This window comes from Melospiza melodia, chromosome 3, assembly GCF_035770615.1.
Source record: "Melospiza melodia melodia isolate bMelMel2 chromosome 3, bMelMel2.pri, whole genome shotgun sequence".
In the NCBI taxonomy this organism is placed as follows: Eukaryota; Metazoa; Chordata; class Aves; order Passeriformes; family Passerellidae; genus Melospiza; species Melospiza melodia.
In genome coordinates this window covers 59,547,419-59,567,065 of record NC_086196.1, presented here as the reverse complement: position 1 = coordinate 59,567,065, position 19,647 = coordinate 59,547,419, and the positions used below count along the sequence as shown (strand labels likewise).

The window sequence follows — 19,647 nt, the reverse complement described above, 5'->3', positions numbered from 1 at the left end:
CAAACCTCACATTTAGCTTTCAGGCAAGCAGCTCCTGGAATTGGCTCATTACAAGTGATGGCATTGGCTGGAGGAAAAGGATGGGGTTGCACGGCTTGGGGAGTGGCAGCAACATGAGCCTGGACTGGATCATTTCAGCTGCTTTGAGTAGAGATGACAAATTCCTGGATAACCTCTTGTGTAACTACAGAGAACAAAAGTATTTATGAAGCATTGCAGCTATGTAACCCAGATGCTTTATTTTGGATTATATAAATGGTCCTTCTGTATTTCCATTTTAGGTCATAGTAGAGCAAAGATTTCTGAAATTAAAGGATGTCATGGATATGGTAAATTCATAATGCCTTGCAATTTTTGTCGAAATGTTTGTGAATTCACATTGCTCACTCAAGAGCACCTGTATGATTCTGTCTGTGATCTTCCACGATTTTCAGGCCACTAGTTAAATGAGGTTACACTAGCTAAGTGGTTTACAGGAGGCCTGTAAACCACTTGGAAATCAAATACACAGTCCTGTGCTGAAAAGACTGACTGTCTTGGGTGATTTTTCCAGGAACCTAGGTGATTCACAGCTATCACAATTCATCTAATACATGTATCTCAAAAAAAGTCATCACCAAGACAGACTGAAGTAATGAACTGTATGTGCTGAGACTAACATTCTTAAAGGGAAACACAAGAAGACCCAGTCTTGAGATTTTAAATTACTCTATTTCCCACTTCCATGCAAATATCATTCCCGGAGTTTTTCTTGAAGGCTCAGCAGAACTCAAAACTCTTTAAAAATCCTTTTGTCTGGGCACTGAGCAAGGAAAACTCTGTTCAGTTCATGAGATCACTGGTCATCAGCACTAACTGCAACACAGCAGGATTGAATTTGTGATCTTGACGACAGTTTACAGAAAACATATGGGTTTTCCAAAGCTTGAGCTCATGCATTTTTTTAGCCGCCTGTCTTCTGTGCTAGAAGGAAAATACAGGCCACTTTTCCTGACGACACTTGCACGTTTTGGTGGCAAAGACCCGAATGTAAAAGGACCCTCTTTCCTCCCTCCTGTCTCCACTCCCCCAAGAAAAGTTGTAGCACATTGAAAAAACAGCATGTGGAAGTTTGGACTGCCACTGTCTAGGGAGCACATATTCCGTGGGCAGGCAGACTATTTCATTTGCCAGAGCTGTCAAGCCAGCCCTTTCTACAAACACTAGCTTAAGACAAAAGAAAAGAAAAATTTTAACAAAATGTTTTAAAAGCTACATGCAGAGGGCTGAAGCAAAGGCATAGTAATTAAGTGGTTTCCTGGGTAACCATGGGGCAAACTGATCAAATCTGCCTGCTTAAAATTAGATTCTTAAAATCTACATTTAGACATTTAAGAGTTGCACAACTTCACAACTTCCAGGTGTTCTGAGTTGCAGCTGTTTTGATTAACTGCACCTCTAGCAAAGTAAGCAAATCAGTCCAGTTTTGGAAAAATAAGTCAGTACAATTCTTCCTCTTCTCCAGTTGTGACTTCAGTATAAAGTAAAAATAGGGCTCAATTTGCCAACATGCCAGCACCCATTAACTGTCAGACCGAAGCTAAAGGGACCTTTCAAAAATCGGAACAATGTAAGACTCTCTATTTAAGCTTTAAGACTAGAGGCCTGCCTGCCTAAACACAGGTAGGAATCCAGTCCACTGTGAGAGAGTACATGACATGAAAGCACAGCTTAAAATCCAATTATCTGATTTAGCATGGTAGAAATCCAAAAATGAAGCTTGGAAAATTTCCTTTACCATCCCCCTCATTAGGTATCTGTATTTCTTGAAAGGGAGAACAGGGAAATAATACAGGTGAAGTGGTTAATGTTGTACATAAATCCACTGAAATATTCCCCTCTCCACGAGGGAGTTCCTGCCTTGTAAGGCTCCTATGAGTGCCCCACATACTTTATCAGTCCTTTTGCCTTCTGGCAGTAAGTGTTAACAAGCATGAGATGTCTGTAATGAACTGTACAGCAAGGATTTGAAGAATTACTTAGAAATTTTATTTACATGAAAATGAAATGCACACCCTAGCAGATGGGAGATTGTGAAAGACGGTTTGGACTATCTAAATCATTTTTATTTCAGGAATAGATAAGCTCTTGTGCAGTTTTCTAAACCAAGGAATCAGACATCTGGAGATCTCATTGTCGTAGCTTAAAACCTTATTTTTATACTAGTTTTTCGTATCTTTCTGTGTGTGGGAGATTGTGAGCATGGGAAAGAAAATATTAGCTGGCTAATCAGCAACTTTGCATTACAAACAAAGCCAGTTACACATGGTTTTCTCTGGTTTGTACAACAATACCAGCCAGATTCTGGTGTAACCTAATGAAACAAATGCTAGGTATGCATTTCATTTGTGCAAGTGGTTTTCAGTGTTATAATAGAAGTGATGTGTACATGTAGTTCAGTAACTAGGATTCAGAAAAAACCTGTGTAAAAAGGGAAATGAGGTGTTCATTCCCTTTATTTCTCTATGAAAGAAAATACACATGCTAAAAATGAAAAAAAAAAAAAAGTGACAGGTGGAAAAGAAGCATTTGAATTATGTTCCAACTCTTTAAAGAATTAAGCCATGGGAATTCTCATCTTTAAAAATAAATTGAAATGTTCAGAATGTTATTCTCTGTGGTGTTTCCTGTAAGGTTTGGGGGTTTTTTCACTAATTTAAGCAAGAACAAACAACACTGAATTTTAATTAACTATCAGGTACATCAGTTTCTATTCCAAACCTCCTCCGGGAAACAACTATTTTAGAATTTAACATAGAAGGCTGTTTATAACAAAAAACAGTATGCTTCTCTCTGCAGCCTAGTGAGTGCCAGGCCCTAAAGATAGTAAAAATCTTAAGCTAAGCATGGTCTTCTGCTATATCTATTTCCTTAGACTACACTGTCCATTCAGAAATTGTGCTTTTGATTTAAAAAAAAAATACATTTGCATTTACACAACATAGTCTGAGATCAGAGACTCAGGAGAAAATATACATGTCACTACTGAAAATAGAAGAGATTCTGCAAGTTTGTCATATTCAGCTGTGGGTCTCACTTTGACCATTAAAACCAACAGCACTGACTTTTTTTAAGGTGAGATGGCTACATAGGTTTAGGTTTTGAAACCTGTTAATACCTGAAAAAAATCAGCTTCATGGTTTTGGTGAGGATTCCTCCTTGAAATTAATGTTGACTCAATGTAACATCTCTCAGTGAACCTTCCCCAAAGATTAACTGCTGTGCCAATTACTTTTCACCATATACTCTCCACAGAACTTCTTCAATCAGGCCTAGAACCAAAATGTTCCACAGTGAACTCTTAGTGAGGATGCCCCAGCCACGGGTCCAGGCAGGGTCAGGGCAGAGAGCGGCAGCCTTGGCCCCTGATATCCTGTCAGAGCTCCTAACTGAGGGTCAATGCATCAGAGAGCACCCCCAGGAGAGTCCAGCTCCTCACAACAAGGATTTCTTGGGCAACACCAAGAGCACAGCCCACAACATGTATTTTTGACCAAGAATTTCCAGGTGTATCTAAGCTGTCCATTTTTACAAAAATGTTACCACACACACTGCCTACAGCTTCGTTTGGAGACAGCAAAAACAAAATCCACTGAAGCCTTTTTCTTCCCACAGAAAGTGAAGAAGAAGTGGGGAGGAGGAAGGGGAACTGAACACTAATTTTTTTTGTTGGCTTAGGATGAGATTAATCCCAGAAAACTCTCAACACACCATACCCAGCAGTAATCACTTGACCTAAGCAACTGACTCTGTTTTCATTTCTTGTCTGAGTCATACACTACTTTGTAAGTATGAGAGTATTTAGCAGCAGGTGAATTAATATCATCACCTCTTCTGGATACCTTTAAACAAACATGGGTATGATCCACAGCAGTGGCAACTATGCACGTAATTAAAACTGTATTAAACAGACAGGAAAACCTAAACTTTGGAGAATTCCATGGTTCTCATACTTCTGGAAGAGCAAATAACTTTTAAGCTATTAAATAAATGTTTACAACAGTGGTCTATATTAAGGCTGTATTAAAATTCCAGTGTAATATGTTCATCAAAAATTTTGATCAAAAATTCTTTTGAAGACAAAGATTATTAGAAAAAAAATGCTGTGTTACATATGGGAAACAAACTGCTTAGAAAACCTTTATACCACTGATAAATTAGTATTATGTACTATCATTCCAGGAAAGTAATTTTTTCCCTATAATTATCTATTGCTATAAAGTACTTTCTCAAGCAGCATCTTGCAGGTATCTTTTACATGCATGAATTTAATTATATTGTTCATGAAAAATCCTCCTACTCTCCCATCACTGACTGGAAGCATATATTTTATGTGCTTCCCTACCCCCACTGACACAGATCAGAGAGAATATTTCACTGGAGCATTAAAATGATCCACAGCAAACGCATGACTTCAATGAATCTGGACTAGAAAACCTATGAGGCTGAAACAACCAGTAAAACTATTAAGTTTCACCCTACATGAATGTGAATTTAAAGTATTTTAGCCTTTTTCACCTTCTAGATCCTCCCACAAATATTTTTACATTTCTTTTTACTAAAAAGAGATTCTAATCAACAGTGAAGCCAACTCCATTAGTAAATTTATAAAAGAGATATAGCATTTTGGGGACTTGTGATATGCTGACAACCCCAAATCTGCTACAAAAACTAATGTTTCACAAAGTCATATAAAATTTTAAAATATTGTATAATAAAATTCTTTCTATAACAGTTTATAAATTGCATGTTCTGTGTTATGATGCACTACACCAAAACTGTTTTGTTCAGTTGGCTTGCACTTGCCATGACTTCAAGGAGTTCTGAAAATGATGCAGTAGAAGGATTCATGTTTATGCTGGTACACTCTTCAATCTATGTTTTTCCAAGCTACTCACTCTAAATGAATGTGTCTTATTAGGCCATGGAACTAATCCCTATCTGAAGTAAAATACCTAAATAAACATTTGGTGAATGTTACAAATATTAAACTTGTGGAGGTGTTTGGTTTTTCTTTTCTTCAAAAGGAAAGAACAAGCAACACATTTGTTCTATGGCACACAACAAACGCTGTTAATTGCAAGCACCAAAGGGTTAAACTGCTGCCATCCTACAGCATTGCTCTCAATCCCTACAAAGCTATACACACTATACCAGCTTCCTAGTAAATTTTAGTTTGTTTTAACACACTTAAACCCAGAATTATGACTGCCTCCTTTCTCAGCACCTAGCAACATGGCAACTACCTGTCAATCTCAAACCTGTCAAATCCACCAGGATCACTGAGACAGAAAACTTTTTTGGGACCCAGTCTTTCAAGCTCTTCTTCAACTTCCTAGCAGACCAAACTATGCAGTTGCCTTTGGACGATGAATACATGAATGACCTTGAAAACAAAAGGCATAGCTGGAGACAAGGGAGCTCCACTTGCTGACTACAGGACCACACCAGCCCTGATGGGCAGAGGAAATGCAGTCCATGAGCAGCCCCAGTGCACAAAGAGGTAACAGCCAGCTACAAGCATCATTTCATGACAATCTCTGCAGCAAACAAATGCCAGTAGATACCTTAATATATTCTGCCTAAAACATCCCTAGGTGTGTTGTATTCATCCTTCACACAGAACTCACTTTTTCATGCTTTGCATGTACAAGGAAACCATTTTTCTTCTACCTGTGCCACAGCAGAGGAATTATTAGATGCAAGTGCTGATTTTGTGATTGATCCCCTGTAATAGTGGAATGAGGAGTAGGAAGAAAAAAAAATATTTTTAAACATGCCTAACACTTTTGACAGTCCTTCCAAGAGAAAAATAAGAAAATTAACATTAGTGCATACAAGTTTAGTCAAAAGATAATCTAAAAGTTTGTTTGACTTAAAAGACCTTAAGTTAACAAGCACTCTCTAAAATTAGTCCCTTCTATTTCTTCAATGAAAAGAAAAAAATACAAGAGGAACATTTCTTGTTCTGACATAAATTTTGTAGGCCAGTTGAGTTGCTGAAAGATCATTTTTATGTGAATGATATAGAGGTCTGCAGTAGCTCTTTAGTTAGTCAAGATCAAATGGCCCAGACAGCATGTTTGTCCCAAATCAAGTATATATTTTTTCAAAACTTAATCTCCAGAATTACTGCTGGTAAAATCTCTACCACATTAGACAGATTTTTTCTTTCTGAAAAGAAAGAACCATAACAAAAAGTGCTAAAAGTAGGTATTTACAGGAAAAGAAGGTAAATCAGAGGTGTAGTCTTATAACATACTCTTTCTTGACATTTCTTCCAAATGACTATGTAGTCTTAGTCATCACCTGACCAAATAAATTCCCATGATATGGCTAAGAGAGAGTTCTCCCTCTTACCAGGCATGTGCATATCCAGTTAACAGGAAGAACATGTCGGCAGCCTCTAGAGCCTCTAGTCTGCTAGCCTGACACACATGCACCATCTCCTGTCCTATGACAGGGAAAATTATCACAAAAATCCTGTCATGAAAGCCACATCACATAAGGGGAGAAAAGGCTGCAACACAAGATCTCAAATTCTCTGAGCTATTCAAAAGGTTGCCACTATGGAGCTAAAGCCACGGCTATTAAAAAAAGGGCCCTATTATGGTAATGGAGTCAGAAGGTTTCACCACCAGATTTACCTACCATCTTTGACTGAGTACGGATCAACACCAGAGATTACCAACCTTCTGCTGTAGGTTCCAAAAATTTTTGTGAATCCAAAACCTCTAGTCAGATATGCAAGGTGTATATTGGTGACAAGAATGAAGTGGTGCCCTAACACAGGGCCGGAGAGTAGACAGCTCTCGCCTCCAAGCTGAAACTTCATTATCAAAGATACAATAGGGCTGCCTATGGGCTGTGCATCCCCAGGTCACACCACAACACTGAAAACATCTAAATGAAATATTCATAACAGCAGATTTACAGTAGACTAAAACCTCTAGTGCAATGTCTAGAGAATTCCTTTAGGAATGGCAGCTTCTCATCAGCACTCTGTGTAGGGAAGCAAACCAGGAAATCTACCCAAAATGTACCATGTCTCCCAACACTACATATTAGCCATCACTACATATTACCCATCCTCAGCTCTGGTTAGAGCTCATTCCTTATATAAGCACTGGAAACTTATACTTCAGGGCACAGCTCTATAACTTGCTCTTCTTGCATCTGCACAGTATCAGGTGAGTATAAAGTTGTCAGTACCTTTTTATCTTCTCTAGACTTCTTTTATAAAAAGTCCATGGTAAGTCTCAACCTTAATTGTTTTCAGTATTCTCAGTACAGTCATGAAGCACAAGAACAATTATGTGAGGCAAAATACCATGTTGCTACAAGGGTCCTAAGATATGTGGGAAACACAATTTTGTCCTGATATTTCAGAACACTGCAAATGCCATGATGCAAACATTAAGCAGATGTAGAAAAATATGTATTATCCAGCCACCTTCTCACTACAACTGTATTCCTCTGGAAGCTGCTCCCATCAATTATTTCACCTAGAGACCAGACTGACCTTTTTCCCTGCCTTCATTTTCATCAACTTCATTTCTGATGGCATGACAGGAACAAAGCCAAAAGGATTGACTAATGCTAAAAGCATCCATTTTCAATAGTTTCTTCATATATCCCATGGCTGAAGGAATAAAACCCTGTCTTGAACACAGATGCAGCAGGCATGCCAATCCATTATGTAAAACACAGTAAATAATTTAAAACTTCCTGAGAGCAACTCATTTTAAGTTATACTACCAGTGTAATGGCACAGCTTAAAAGATGGATTTCAGTGAGCAAAACCTGATCTGCATAGTAGGTTAATTGTAGAATCAAAGGCCAAATGGCTTAAAAACATAATCCTCCACCACCTAAAGAACTACTTTTGCATAAACCTTGCCTGGTGACATATTTTATCCACTGAAAGTATTCAGGCTCCATAAACATAGATGCTGAGATTTTAAAATACAAACTTACTTCATTACAAGTAAATGCTAATACATATATATACATATATACATATGGAAATATTTCAACATTACATTTCAGTGAAATTTCAATGTGATTTATTTTCATCCTTCACAAACAATATTTATGGAGCATGCAAGAGTGTATTTCACTCTAGAAGAGTGCCAGACTTACTGGCACGGTAATCAGCCTGAAATGCAGTTTTTTAACCTAAACCAAACTGTGCCAAAAGTTAGTTGGGACACATAAGTTAATACCAAACACATGCACAAAGCTGTACTGCAGCCGATTCCTTCTGACCACTGTCAGCATGAGTACTTCTGAATGAACAAACTTCTTTTTTATCAGAAAACTGGTAGAATAACATAAAAGAACAAAACCTGAGAATATTATTAAATCTTGAATCAAGTTCATAGCAGATGTAAAGCTCCATTTCCTTTCCTTAAACTTATTTTATATAAAGTCCACAGCTGACATATTTATAATATACCTCTTTAAAAAAGGATTACATTTTCAGGCAGATTATCAGACTTCAATTTAGTTACTGAAATGAAAAAAAAATGTTTAGCCTAAATTAATCTAGAGATATAATACATCCAATTGTCGAATAAGCTTTTTTAAATTCTGCACCAGGAAGACACTGCAAATGAACTTTGCCATACCAAACATATCCCTTTCACTAATTATACTTTATTAGAATTTAGCACTGTGATAGTCATGTCTATAACTTTTTAGTTTTTCTGGTAAAGCCAGTACATTATTTATAATTTTACTTTTGTTCTTTAGACTTACTAGAAAAAACACTTTAAATAATTAAAGCTGATATCTAATGCATTTGACAGCTTGCAATTTGGGCTTCTTTAAGACCATTTACTATTTAAATTCTACAAAACATCATATCATCTAAAAATTTTAAGTGAGAGGCTGTTCCCTCTGGACTATTAATGTAATTTATTACATTGCTGACTACTATTAAGGGTACATCTTTGGGGGATGTGTGTGGTGTAAGTCTCTTTTTTTTTTTCCCTTCAGTAACTTATGCAAGATCCTTGCCCAGGCCATCCAAACTGAAAGAAATAGATCCCTTGTGAACTCACTGCTTTAGTTACTGAACTAATCCATGTCAAGCAAGACACAATGTTAGTTTACTTTGGCTAAAACTTTATTAGAAGCAAGTATGTGGCAGTACATGAATGTTATTTTTCTAGAAGGAAATGTTTTTAACTTGCTGGTACAAAAGCATAATCTGCATTTGACTTATGTAGGAACTAGAGAACCACAAAAGTGGAAATATAAGTAACACCATTTGTTATTAATTATGTTCTGTGTCCACAATAGGCAAATGCAGCCTGATATCCTACCTCCAGCATTTTCCTGAAAGAAAATTTAGATGTAAGATAAAAGTAACTATGGGCACAGTCTTCTCTGACAAGAAACAATAATATATTCAAGTCTCTTCAGTACAACAATACTGTTTAATGGTTACTCAATATAGGGGATTTTTGTCCAAAAAAAAGCAATAATAATATTAATAACATCAACAAATATTAATAATAACAACAACAACCACCACCACACATAGATTCATACTAATCATCTTTCCAAGAACCTTACAGCCTGGTTGCCATTCAATTATTGATTTTGCAATCTATTCTGCATGCTAAGGAAGAAAATCATAAATTTTTAACACATCAAAGCACAATGTCTAACATGAAACATATAGGCTACGATAACACGATTAGCTTAATGACTTTTATTTCAGTGAAACCACTTAGAAAAGGAAAAGATCAGAAAGAATTTAGTGATAGTTTTAGGGTTTTTTAATTTTTGTACTGCTGAGAAGGAACAAATACACAACAAAGAAAATATAAATCAAATGTTGTTTCACACTTGCTGTACACTTTTCAAAGTCTCATAGTTATTCTGTTAAAAATCTCCTCTTCCATTTGAATCACAAAGAGAATAATTCCCTACACATCAAGCTGGACTGTCAAGCAAATGTATTTCAGTGCCCCTCAGACTTATTTAGCAATTTGTTTTCCTCTCACTTTGACGTACTGTAATGTCCTAATCAATAAATTCCTGGACTTAGAATGCCCTTAAAATGAATGCCTGAGTTTCCACACAGGAGATTGGGCTTGATGTTTATTTCAATCAACACCCACCCCCAACCCCCAAAAAACCCCAACAAAACAGTCTTGACAATGAGTCTTGGGAGTAAACACTCCCAAGATACATTTCCTCCCTCCAATTCTTTAATACATAGAAAAATGCTATTATGCATATTTTTATCCTATTCTCAGGCATTTTTTAAACCATTAATAGCTTTGGTATCAATTTACACTATATTTAGATCCCACATTTATATGCTTTATACTCTACTTCTATTGTTTTCATGCTTAGATCAGAATATTTAAATTGGTACAAATAATAAAATCATTATACTAAAACTTTCCCTGGTTATTTTTCCCACCAAATAAATGCACTAGAGAAACAATGTAATTTACAGATTTTCATGGATTGAAAACCCAGAAAAATAAAAACTTCATAGCTCCCTTAAAGTCAAAGGCATGTACTGAGCAGATCTGCTTCTTTCTAAAAAACAAAATCCCAAACCGCTACAAAAGTAACCATATAAACATACAGCCTGCATGAGTGATTGGCATAGGTTTATTTATATTTTTATGTATAAAGTCTGTGTCAGAGATTATTAATCCAAAATAATTTTAAAAGCCCATACAGCTGTCCTTCTGAAATAAACCAAGTTGACAGACTTACAATTTATATCAAATACTCATCAGCAATCTTTCCCAGTTTTAAAAGCTTTTATATAAGCTGCACAACATGTTCAGTGCCAGATATATTTGTCACCAACTTGCATTGCTGTTCTCTTGCAAAAAAAATCGTAATTCCTTTGCATCTTACACACTGTTTTTTTGTTTTAAATACTGAACTTTACTAATTTCATCATCTTTTAAACATTTTTACAGGGTAATAACCTTGATTTGATGAAAAAAAATAAAGAGCTTCTTACCATCCTGATCCAGTATTTTCCACGTCTCTGGAGTTCAGCAGCAAGGAGCTGTTGCTGTTGCACTGCTTACTAGAGACACTGGAGGCTTTGGAAGCAGAGAATGTTTTATGTGGTTAAAATGTATCACCACTGATTATATTTCAGTCCCTCAATTCCTAGCCTTGATGCTCTGGAAATCAGTGATAAAGAGGTTTGCAACAAGAAGTTGCAGAATTTCCACAGTGAATGCTTCACGGAAATGTTTTGCTTCTTGATACTTGTTTTTTTATATCCACTAAATGGTAAAATAAATTCTGGCTCCCTTTTCCCTCCTTCTCTTTTTTTTTCCCCTAAAATGAGATTCATATATTGTTCACAAGGGACTTTGGCATTTGCTATAGCTAGGCACAGTGCAGAAAGGCATCATGCCAGATTACTCATACATCTCAGCCAAGATACCTGAATTTTGACTTGCAACACACCCTGTTATTCCAAACATGGATCTTCCTAAGCCAAAGCTCCTAACTGCCAAAATACACAGTGTTTTTGTGAGGCAGCCAAATGCCCCTTCAGATTAGCTAAGAGCATCTTTTGTTTGCAATGTGCTTGCTCTTTGTCAGCTTTTCTTTTTTTTTCTTTTTAACACTTTTTTCCCTAGGGAAGACAAGGTGGTAAGTTCCAAAGGGATGAAATGATCAACTGGCACTTCTACTGCCACTCTTCTCAAGAACAAATTTCACACAGCAAATTTCCCTGCAATGCTACAATTATGATTAATTTCTCAGTTAACATTATAACCATCTTAAGGTTTCCAATGGTAGCTCAGGATGCTTCTGTGTTTTGTGTGATAAAATAAAATTTTTTAAAAGTCCAAACAAAACAAAAACAAAGCAAACAAATAAAAGGCCCACAAAAACCCACAAACCCAAAAGTTAACTAAACAAGCAGTCCTGACTCCATGGTGTTATCAAATAACACCTCACAGTAAGAGGCGACAAAGAGGGAGGCAAAAGGAACCAAGTCAGATTTCTGGCTAGTTTAACAAGCACTTAGAATAATTCCCAAGATTTTTGGGTCTCACAATAAAGAGTTTTAAAGAAAGGAGTATCAAAAGGCTATGGAGACTACCATGGAGATGCTCTCAAGAAAAAAGTACATTATTGTACTAAGAGAGCATAAGACTGAGCCTGAAATTTTAATGAATAATGATAGAGGATGGAGTCATGCTTCTGCAACAACTAAGGATTTATAAAGGTCTAGAAAAGTGAAGAATATGTTCTGTGCAAGGAGGGAAAATAAATTCAGAAGAGATGCCTGTGGGGTTTTTTTCTATTCTGTTTGCAAAGGAAACAATAATGATTTTCACTGAATCTGAAAGAATAATAATTTTCACTGAATCTGAATGGGTATGAAAGTGCAGGACTGACCTGAAGAACACAAGGAAAAGGATGCTGGACTAATTGGCAAGCCTGTTTAATAGGGAAGAAGAGCTGGATGGAATATTCAAATGTTTGTTGAAACTGCAATGAACTTACTTTAAGAAATTACATTAAAAAATAAGATTTAATCAATAACACTGACAGTGTCATTTCTGAACTTAGAGAAAGAACAAAGTAATAAATGACGTGTTATGAACACCATGGCAAGATTAGGCTGTTTTCTAGAGCGACAAGGAAGCAGCAGGAGAGGAGTCTGCAGGAGGCCTGTTTTAGCCATGTTGAGCTGTTGACATCTAGCTGAACAGCCACAAGAACCTCTCTTTACTCCAGACCCTTCTTCTTCAGCCAGAGCTACAAAAATTCATTTGCAAGGCATCATGGCAAAGATGAATTTGACTTGTATTTACAGATGAGCTTGTCTGATGCAAATAAAAGGATCACAGTTCAATCCCTAAGAAAAACAGCAAGATGAACTCGAAAGAGGTACTGTAAGACTGATTAAGAAGATAGAAGGGTAAAAAAACAAGCCAATCAGGTTCTATGAAACCAAGAGAGACAAAATTTCAGGCAGCAAAATGGGCAGCAGTATACAAGATAGCTTACAGGACAAAGAAAATCAGTAGACAGCCCTAGTTTCATTGTTTGACCAGAAAGCTGTCTACACATACCCTGTCATGAGCAACATCAGCAGCATGGAAGGAGCAGAAGATGCACGAATTGGTCAGTGCCCAGTGCCACACCAGAACCTGGGCAGTGTCCATAAACAACTCACACTGCTTTGTTAGTCACACTGCTAATGGGATTCCCATCAGAGAGGTTCCACATTTAATATCACTGAGACCCAGCAGAGAATTCTGTGAAACAATTCGATTGCAATCAATCTGGCTACAGAGGTCTTGCTCTTTTTACATGTAAAAACTTTTCCATCAGAAAGTTTTCAGTCATCTTAATAGTCTACACAAACCTTTCCTGAAATCCTTGAAATTTATGAAACCCTTATGCTCACAAAGATGTCTGCTGGGATAGCGATCAGATGCCACATATGAAGAAGTACATGCAGCCAAGTTGTGTTCCTGCATATTTCTACACAAAATGTGTATGGGACAGGACAGCATGGCCCTATTCATATGCACAAACAATCTTGAACTCTGCCTTTCAGTCAATGAAGGCAGAATACTTCAATTTTTTACTGAAAAGTAATTCAATTATTGAATGCATATACATTTCAGAATGAATTCTGTCACAGTCATCTCACAATTAAAACATGCACCTCCTAAATTCAAGCACAAATATCGCCTCCTAAATTCAACTACAAGATATTTCTTTACAGAAAAAATGCTACCATGTACCTATACAGGCAGAAAAAAACAAGTAAGTTTGACTAACTTACTTCAGCATTAACACACATACTTCAAAACAAAGCCCCCTTTTCCATTTACTTTGAACTCCTACTAACACAGAAAAAGAAGTGACCACCAAGGGAAAGAGTTATGTACTGATATAACTGCAAAAGTTTAAATGTGAACCCCAACTTCAACATCTATAACCCTTAAAGATGAATTTTTTTCTCCCTTGAATTCTTGAAGAATCCACAAGCAATGGGAACTTACATCTTCCAGAATCTTCCCAAGGTCCAGATTTTCTCCTTTTGTTTGAGGAAACCAATTCCTTCCCAAATTTGAGTTAAAAACCTGTAATTTAATCCTTGCTTACTGGTTACAATCCTATTGCCAGACTTTACCCCTCTCAGCATATTAACTGCCAACATGAGCTCCTTGCTTCAGAGGCTATTTCAAAAATAAAAATAAAGCTCTGAAAGGTATCTGAGACATTTTTTAGACCCCTGTAGAAATGTAGTTAGCAGGCTACATAATTTAAACACTTATTTAGACGACATAAAGATGCCCTTGAATAATCTAAATGATCAAGGAATGGATAATAAAGCTATAAAAACTTAAATTGGATTAAAAGTAATCTATCTTTTGTGATGAAAATAGGTTAGATATGGCAATACAAGTTATTTCACAAGTGCTCTTTGCAACATGTAACCATTCAGACTAGACCCCTCAATCTGCAACGACTGAATGGTTGTACTAACGGGTACCAAACATAAAGCAACTGATCAAAGAACTAAATTTTCGTCCTGACAGAATTTCTTTTATTTTGGCATTTGATTGTTGACTGGAGAGAAGAGTATAAAAAAAAATCTGGTTTCATTAAATGAAAAATCCTAATAAATTAAAATAAAGAATTGATGAGTTGTTTTGGGTTTGCCTGAGATGTCACAAAGCCTCAGGGACATGCAATTATGGCTGTCTTGGGGCACTCTGTCTGTCCTAATTGTCCCTAGAGTTATGAGGCATCTTCTCTCCCCATAAGGTGTAAAAAATAATAGAAGTATCTAGAAACAATTTGTTGTAAATAGATAAAAATAAACCACAGCTTGATAAGTGATGAGACAAAAACATGCAATATTATTTGGCATTACAGAATGAAGACAAACAAGATTATATATGTCTGCAGGAATTCTAAAAGTCAGCTCTCGGGTCGGCTCTCTGTCTCTGCCCCGAGATGCGTGGGATGGTTCTGCGGCAGCCTGCGCTTTCGAAGAACGAGTCTGGACTCTTTGTTTTTTGGTCTTCAGGTTGTTTATTATTTCTTATCTACAAAATTTTCTTTCTGCCCAGCCGAGGTCTGCACAGCAAGGCAGCCACAGGCACTCCGACCACCCCCGAGGCGGTGTCGTCCTTTTATACCACAAACTACATATATCATATTTACTTTTAATTCCCAATGCCTATCACCTATGTTAGACAGTGCACTTCTATTCGAAACCAATCCCCAAGTGCCAACATCACAGCAGAAAATGGAGAACAAGAAGAAGAAAGAAGAAGGACTAAGACACACCCTGATTCCTCCATCTTGTCCCCATAACCCCCATACCAAAAATCCTAAAACTTACATTTTCACCCTGTGAACACCTTGTTTTTATACCATTCAAACCTGTGTGGCTTTCACACCCCCATGCCAAGCTGGCAATTCATTGGAAGGATCAAAATCAAGCCACCAGGTGTTCTGGGCAGAATGCCAGGGTCTCCGAGCCCTCCAACGGAGTCCTCAGCAACTCTGGACATCCGGAGGGATGTGCTGAGTTCCCACAGTCAGCAAAACAAAACAGATACAAAACTTCAAAGGCACCTAGACAAAGCATGAAATTTATCAATAAAAGACTTTGATTTTTTTTTGCTGCGAAGAAATATGTCCAAAGTGCACTCTAAGTGTAAATTGGTAAAATGTTGCAATTCTATGGGCTAAAAACGTCAACTGAAAACAAAAATTCTCCATTCCTTCAAAAATCTAACTAGAACAGGAACTCCAAAACAAAATGACACAACTATAAATGCCAGTATCAGCTCTTCATTGTTCAGCAGTTTCATTAGCAACATGGAAAAGCAACAGGATTTGCAGGAAAAAAATAAGTTGCAGGAAAGAAAGAGAGAGAAAGCAGAAAGATGGAAGAGAGCTGGCAGAGGCAGGGTAGGGTGCAGAGAGGGGCAGAACTTCACCTATCTCAGTGTGGTCCATCTTCAAGACTTGGTGGATCTACAAATAAATAGCTAGCTCAAAAAACAACCAACAACACTAAAAATCAAAGCCTGATATCCCCACCTAGTCTGTTACTCTTCCACAAACACAGCAGTATTTCACCTTGCAAGAAGCTTTACCAAAATCTCAGATATAAGTTACATCCTGAAATCACTCATTCACAATTCATATATTAATATCCATGCAACTTTCCAGTGGTAAAATCCTATTCTTCAAGAGGACTTATAAAAGCATAGCCTCAAATACTTCAAATAATGTTCTGAAGCAGAAAAAAGATTAAGATGTTCTACTGGCCTTGCAGAAAAGAAAACTTTTATGCAAAATTCTGCTTGTAGAGGTTTGGACCTCACGCAGCAAGAATACATTCAGATCTTATGAAATTGGTACAGCATCTACAGAATAGAAGAGGGTCCTTACCAATTCAACTCTGCTCAAGCAGTAACCAAAGATTAAAACATGGCCCTGGATGTTTAACATTACCCAGCCCTAAACTGATGTGCCAGCTCATATATTGTAACTGGAGCAGGTGGCAGCTACTTAAATGGGCAGTATCAATACACAGAGGATGATGGGCTGTCATTGCCATCAGGCACAAACAATGTTTACACATTTCAAAGAAATATTTTCCCTTTATTTTGGGGGAGCTGAAGGTGTGTGTTAAAGGTAAGAACAGTTGTAAAATAAAGTCCATTGTGTTAAAAAAAAAAAAAAAAAAAAAAAAAGAAGACAGAGAAATAGAAAGCCTCCTTATCTATCTGATGCAGCTGAAAAAACATATGAGTGCTGCCTCCCAGAGTCCAGCTGCCTGGAACAAGTCTTTCTATTTTTACAGTGATTCAGTGGCCAAGAAAATCTCTAAGGGCTGAGAAACAACAATTACATTCTCTTTCTGCCACTGTTCTGAGGGGGTCACACCTACCCAGCTCAGGTTTCCAATAGATTTGAGCATGTGTTGTGTATTGCCTAAACAACACAGACAGGTATCGGCTTCAAAACAGAGCTGAATTCATTTCTCTCTCTCATATGCACCTGAATGCTTGCCCTCAACATCTCATAAAGGAAAACAGAGTTAATAGACCCTCTCTCTGCACAGGTCCCGAGAATGCTGCGCAGATACTTGGTCTCCCACCACTTCTCCACCTGGAGCAGCCAGGTGGGCTACAAGAGCCACTTCACTCCAGGGAGCTGGCTGGGGGAGACAGGGCACAGAGTGAGATGTAGAGCTGCTCTGAGAGAGTGGGCAGCTTCCACTTCCTGACATCAATGTCAACAGAGGGGATGCTACTGTCTCTCTGCAGGCTGCAGCCAAACCACTCAGAGCAGCACAGCGTTTCTTGATCTAACCACTGAAATTAGCACACACTGTAATCATATTTTAAAGCCAAAAGCAGATGTTGAAGGAGTTCCATTTAAAGAAGTTTATGGTGTTTTGAGCACCAATCAGAGATCACTATTTTGCCAGTTTGCAGCAATCCTTCCATCACAAAGTAGCTCAGGAGGTGTTTCTACCAGAAAAGCCAAGTACAAAGAGCATGATCCTCTTATTTTAGGCAAAAGGAAACAAAAATTTGCTTTTTTTTTTCATCGTTAGTGAAGATCGGACACACCCTTTAAATACTGAGAGCACAATCAGCGTAACTCAGCAAACAACTCCTTTCGGTCACTGGGAAATGCGGTTGCCAGGACAGCATTTCCCTTTACGAACTTGCAGGGGCGCAGGGGCCCGTGTCCGCATTCCATCTGGGAAGCTCAGGAGCGGCGGCGGTCGGCTCGGCCCGCGGCCGCCGGGGGGCGGTGCAGCACCGCGGGCGCTGCCGGCGGCGGGCGGGCAGAGGCGGGCCCGGCCGCAGGACCGGCCGCAGCGGCACCCGGAGCGCCGCCCCAGCCGGGGCAAGAGCGGCCCCACACAGGCTGCCGAGAGTGCTTAACGAGGCAGCGTTTTTATGGAAAGAGCCCACGTAACGCAGACACTAAAAATAGCCAATTAGTATTTGGCCTCCCGTGTAACAACATTAGCTGTGTTGATGTAATTACCTTTTGTTTCCATGTGAAATTACACTTAATATGATTTTACTGGATCATAAAAGACATTTCATTCTGCTGCAATACTCTGCCTAATGCCAGTCTCAAACTTTGGTAGAAGAGGGATGAAATAGCAGAAAGAGAAAAGTTGCTACCACTAAGTTGAAAACAGTCAAATACAGAAGTGGAGAAAATGGAGCAACCTCCAAGGAGATTTTCAGGGCTTTTTGTGACCTCAGGGTTACTATAGATAAAGGTGACTTATTTCTGTTGGACTTCCTTGATTATGACACCTCTCCAAAACTGTCCTGAAAAGGCAAATGCCTGACACACATGCTAGAGATGGGTGGCTCTGGAACACCTCAGATGAAATGGGAGGCACAGCAGAGTACTACTGCAAAGTCATATGGATGAGAAACTGCTCAGAAAGGCACTGGATGTCTAAGGCTCATATTCCTGCGTGACACAGTGCCTGTCAGACATGACAAATCCCAAGCAACAGGGCCAGGAGAGTGCCAAACTATTCCAGTGTAAAAAGCTCAGTGACAGATAAAACCTACTTTGAAGAACAACACGTGAGTCTGCACAAGTGGTTCTCAGGGAAGGAACCAATCTTAAAATAGAAATGAAAAGTATTTGAACAGCACCACCACTTGCTCAGGTACCAGACACTACGAATCAGGTGATGCTGATTTAAACCCACTTCCAAATGAAGAATCATGAGCAAGAAATCAAGCAGGCAAATGACTGCTACAGATTTGTGAAAACTTGAGAAGTGTAGGTGTACACAATATGCATCTCCAGCACAGGCTGAGCAAAAAATGGACCTGCACAGTGCTGAAAGACATATGCAAGCTCAATATCCCCCTTACCTGACAGCATTTTGTGAAAAGACACAGCAAGTGGTCAGACAGCTAAACAGAAACAATCTCTGGAAATGACAGATCATTTGAAAAACTGATCATAGCAGTGGATGACAATCTGGCTCACTTGTGCTAAGAATACAAGTAGGAAGAATAGGGAAGAGCTGATTTTAGTGGCAAGGTCTTTGAAAAATTTCTAAAAACTGTGCACAAGCTTCTGAACTAAATTCTTTAACCAAAATATTATCCATATTGCAAAAAGGAGAAAACTGATTTAAGGAACGGACTACTGGCTTAAAAGATGGAGGAACAGTGAGTTATGGTTTTACCCTAAACTAATTAGGGCCAAATACAGTTGAGATCAACAGACTAAATCTTTCACTCATTTGACCAAGCTTACAACCTGTCCATTTCACATAGGATCACAAGAAGGATTATTCAGTGTCCTGAGAAGTAAGAGGCAAAACACAGGAGACAAAACCAAGAACAAAGGAAGGAAACCTGTGGATCAAATAAAGACAGCTTAACAGGTTAGGTAAAGAGGGGACACACCATCTCCAAAGCAGCAAGTGACTTGAAGTCACTCACTGCCTCCCACAAGTGTGGATACCCTTCGAGCAACAACCACCATAGAAAACACTCACACACCCCCACAACGTCCTTCTTTTACCCCCAGTTTCTACTGCCAAGTTAGCAG

At 38.2% G+C, this 19,647-nt stretch overlaps 1 protein-coding gene across 3 annotated transcripts in view; it reads right to left on the bottom strand.

Moving 5' to 3' along the window:
* Positions 1-19,647, bottom strand: part of PLD5 (phospholipase D family member 5) — a 169,903-nt gene that overhangs the window by 124,502 nt on the left and 25,754 nt on the right. The window contains exon 1 of one of the 3 annotated variants that reach the window (XM_063151943.1): positions 11,042-11,179. The exons of the other annotated variants lie outside the window; for them this stretch is intronic. Coding sequence (XP_063008013.1) covers positions 11,042-11,044 — 3 coding nt within the window. The 5' untranslated portion in view covers positions 11,045-11,179. Of the gene's footprint in view, positions 1-11,041; positions 11,180-19,647 lie in introns of those variants that run through there. 3 annotated transcript variants of the gene reach the window in all.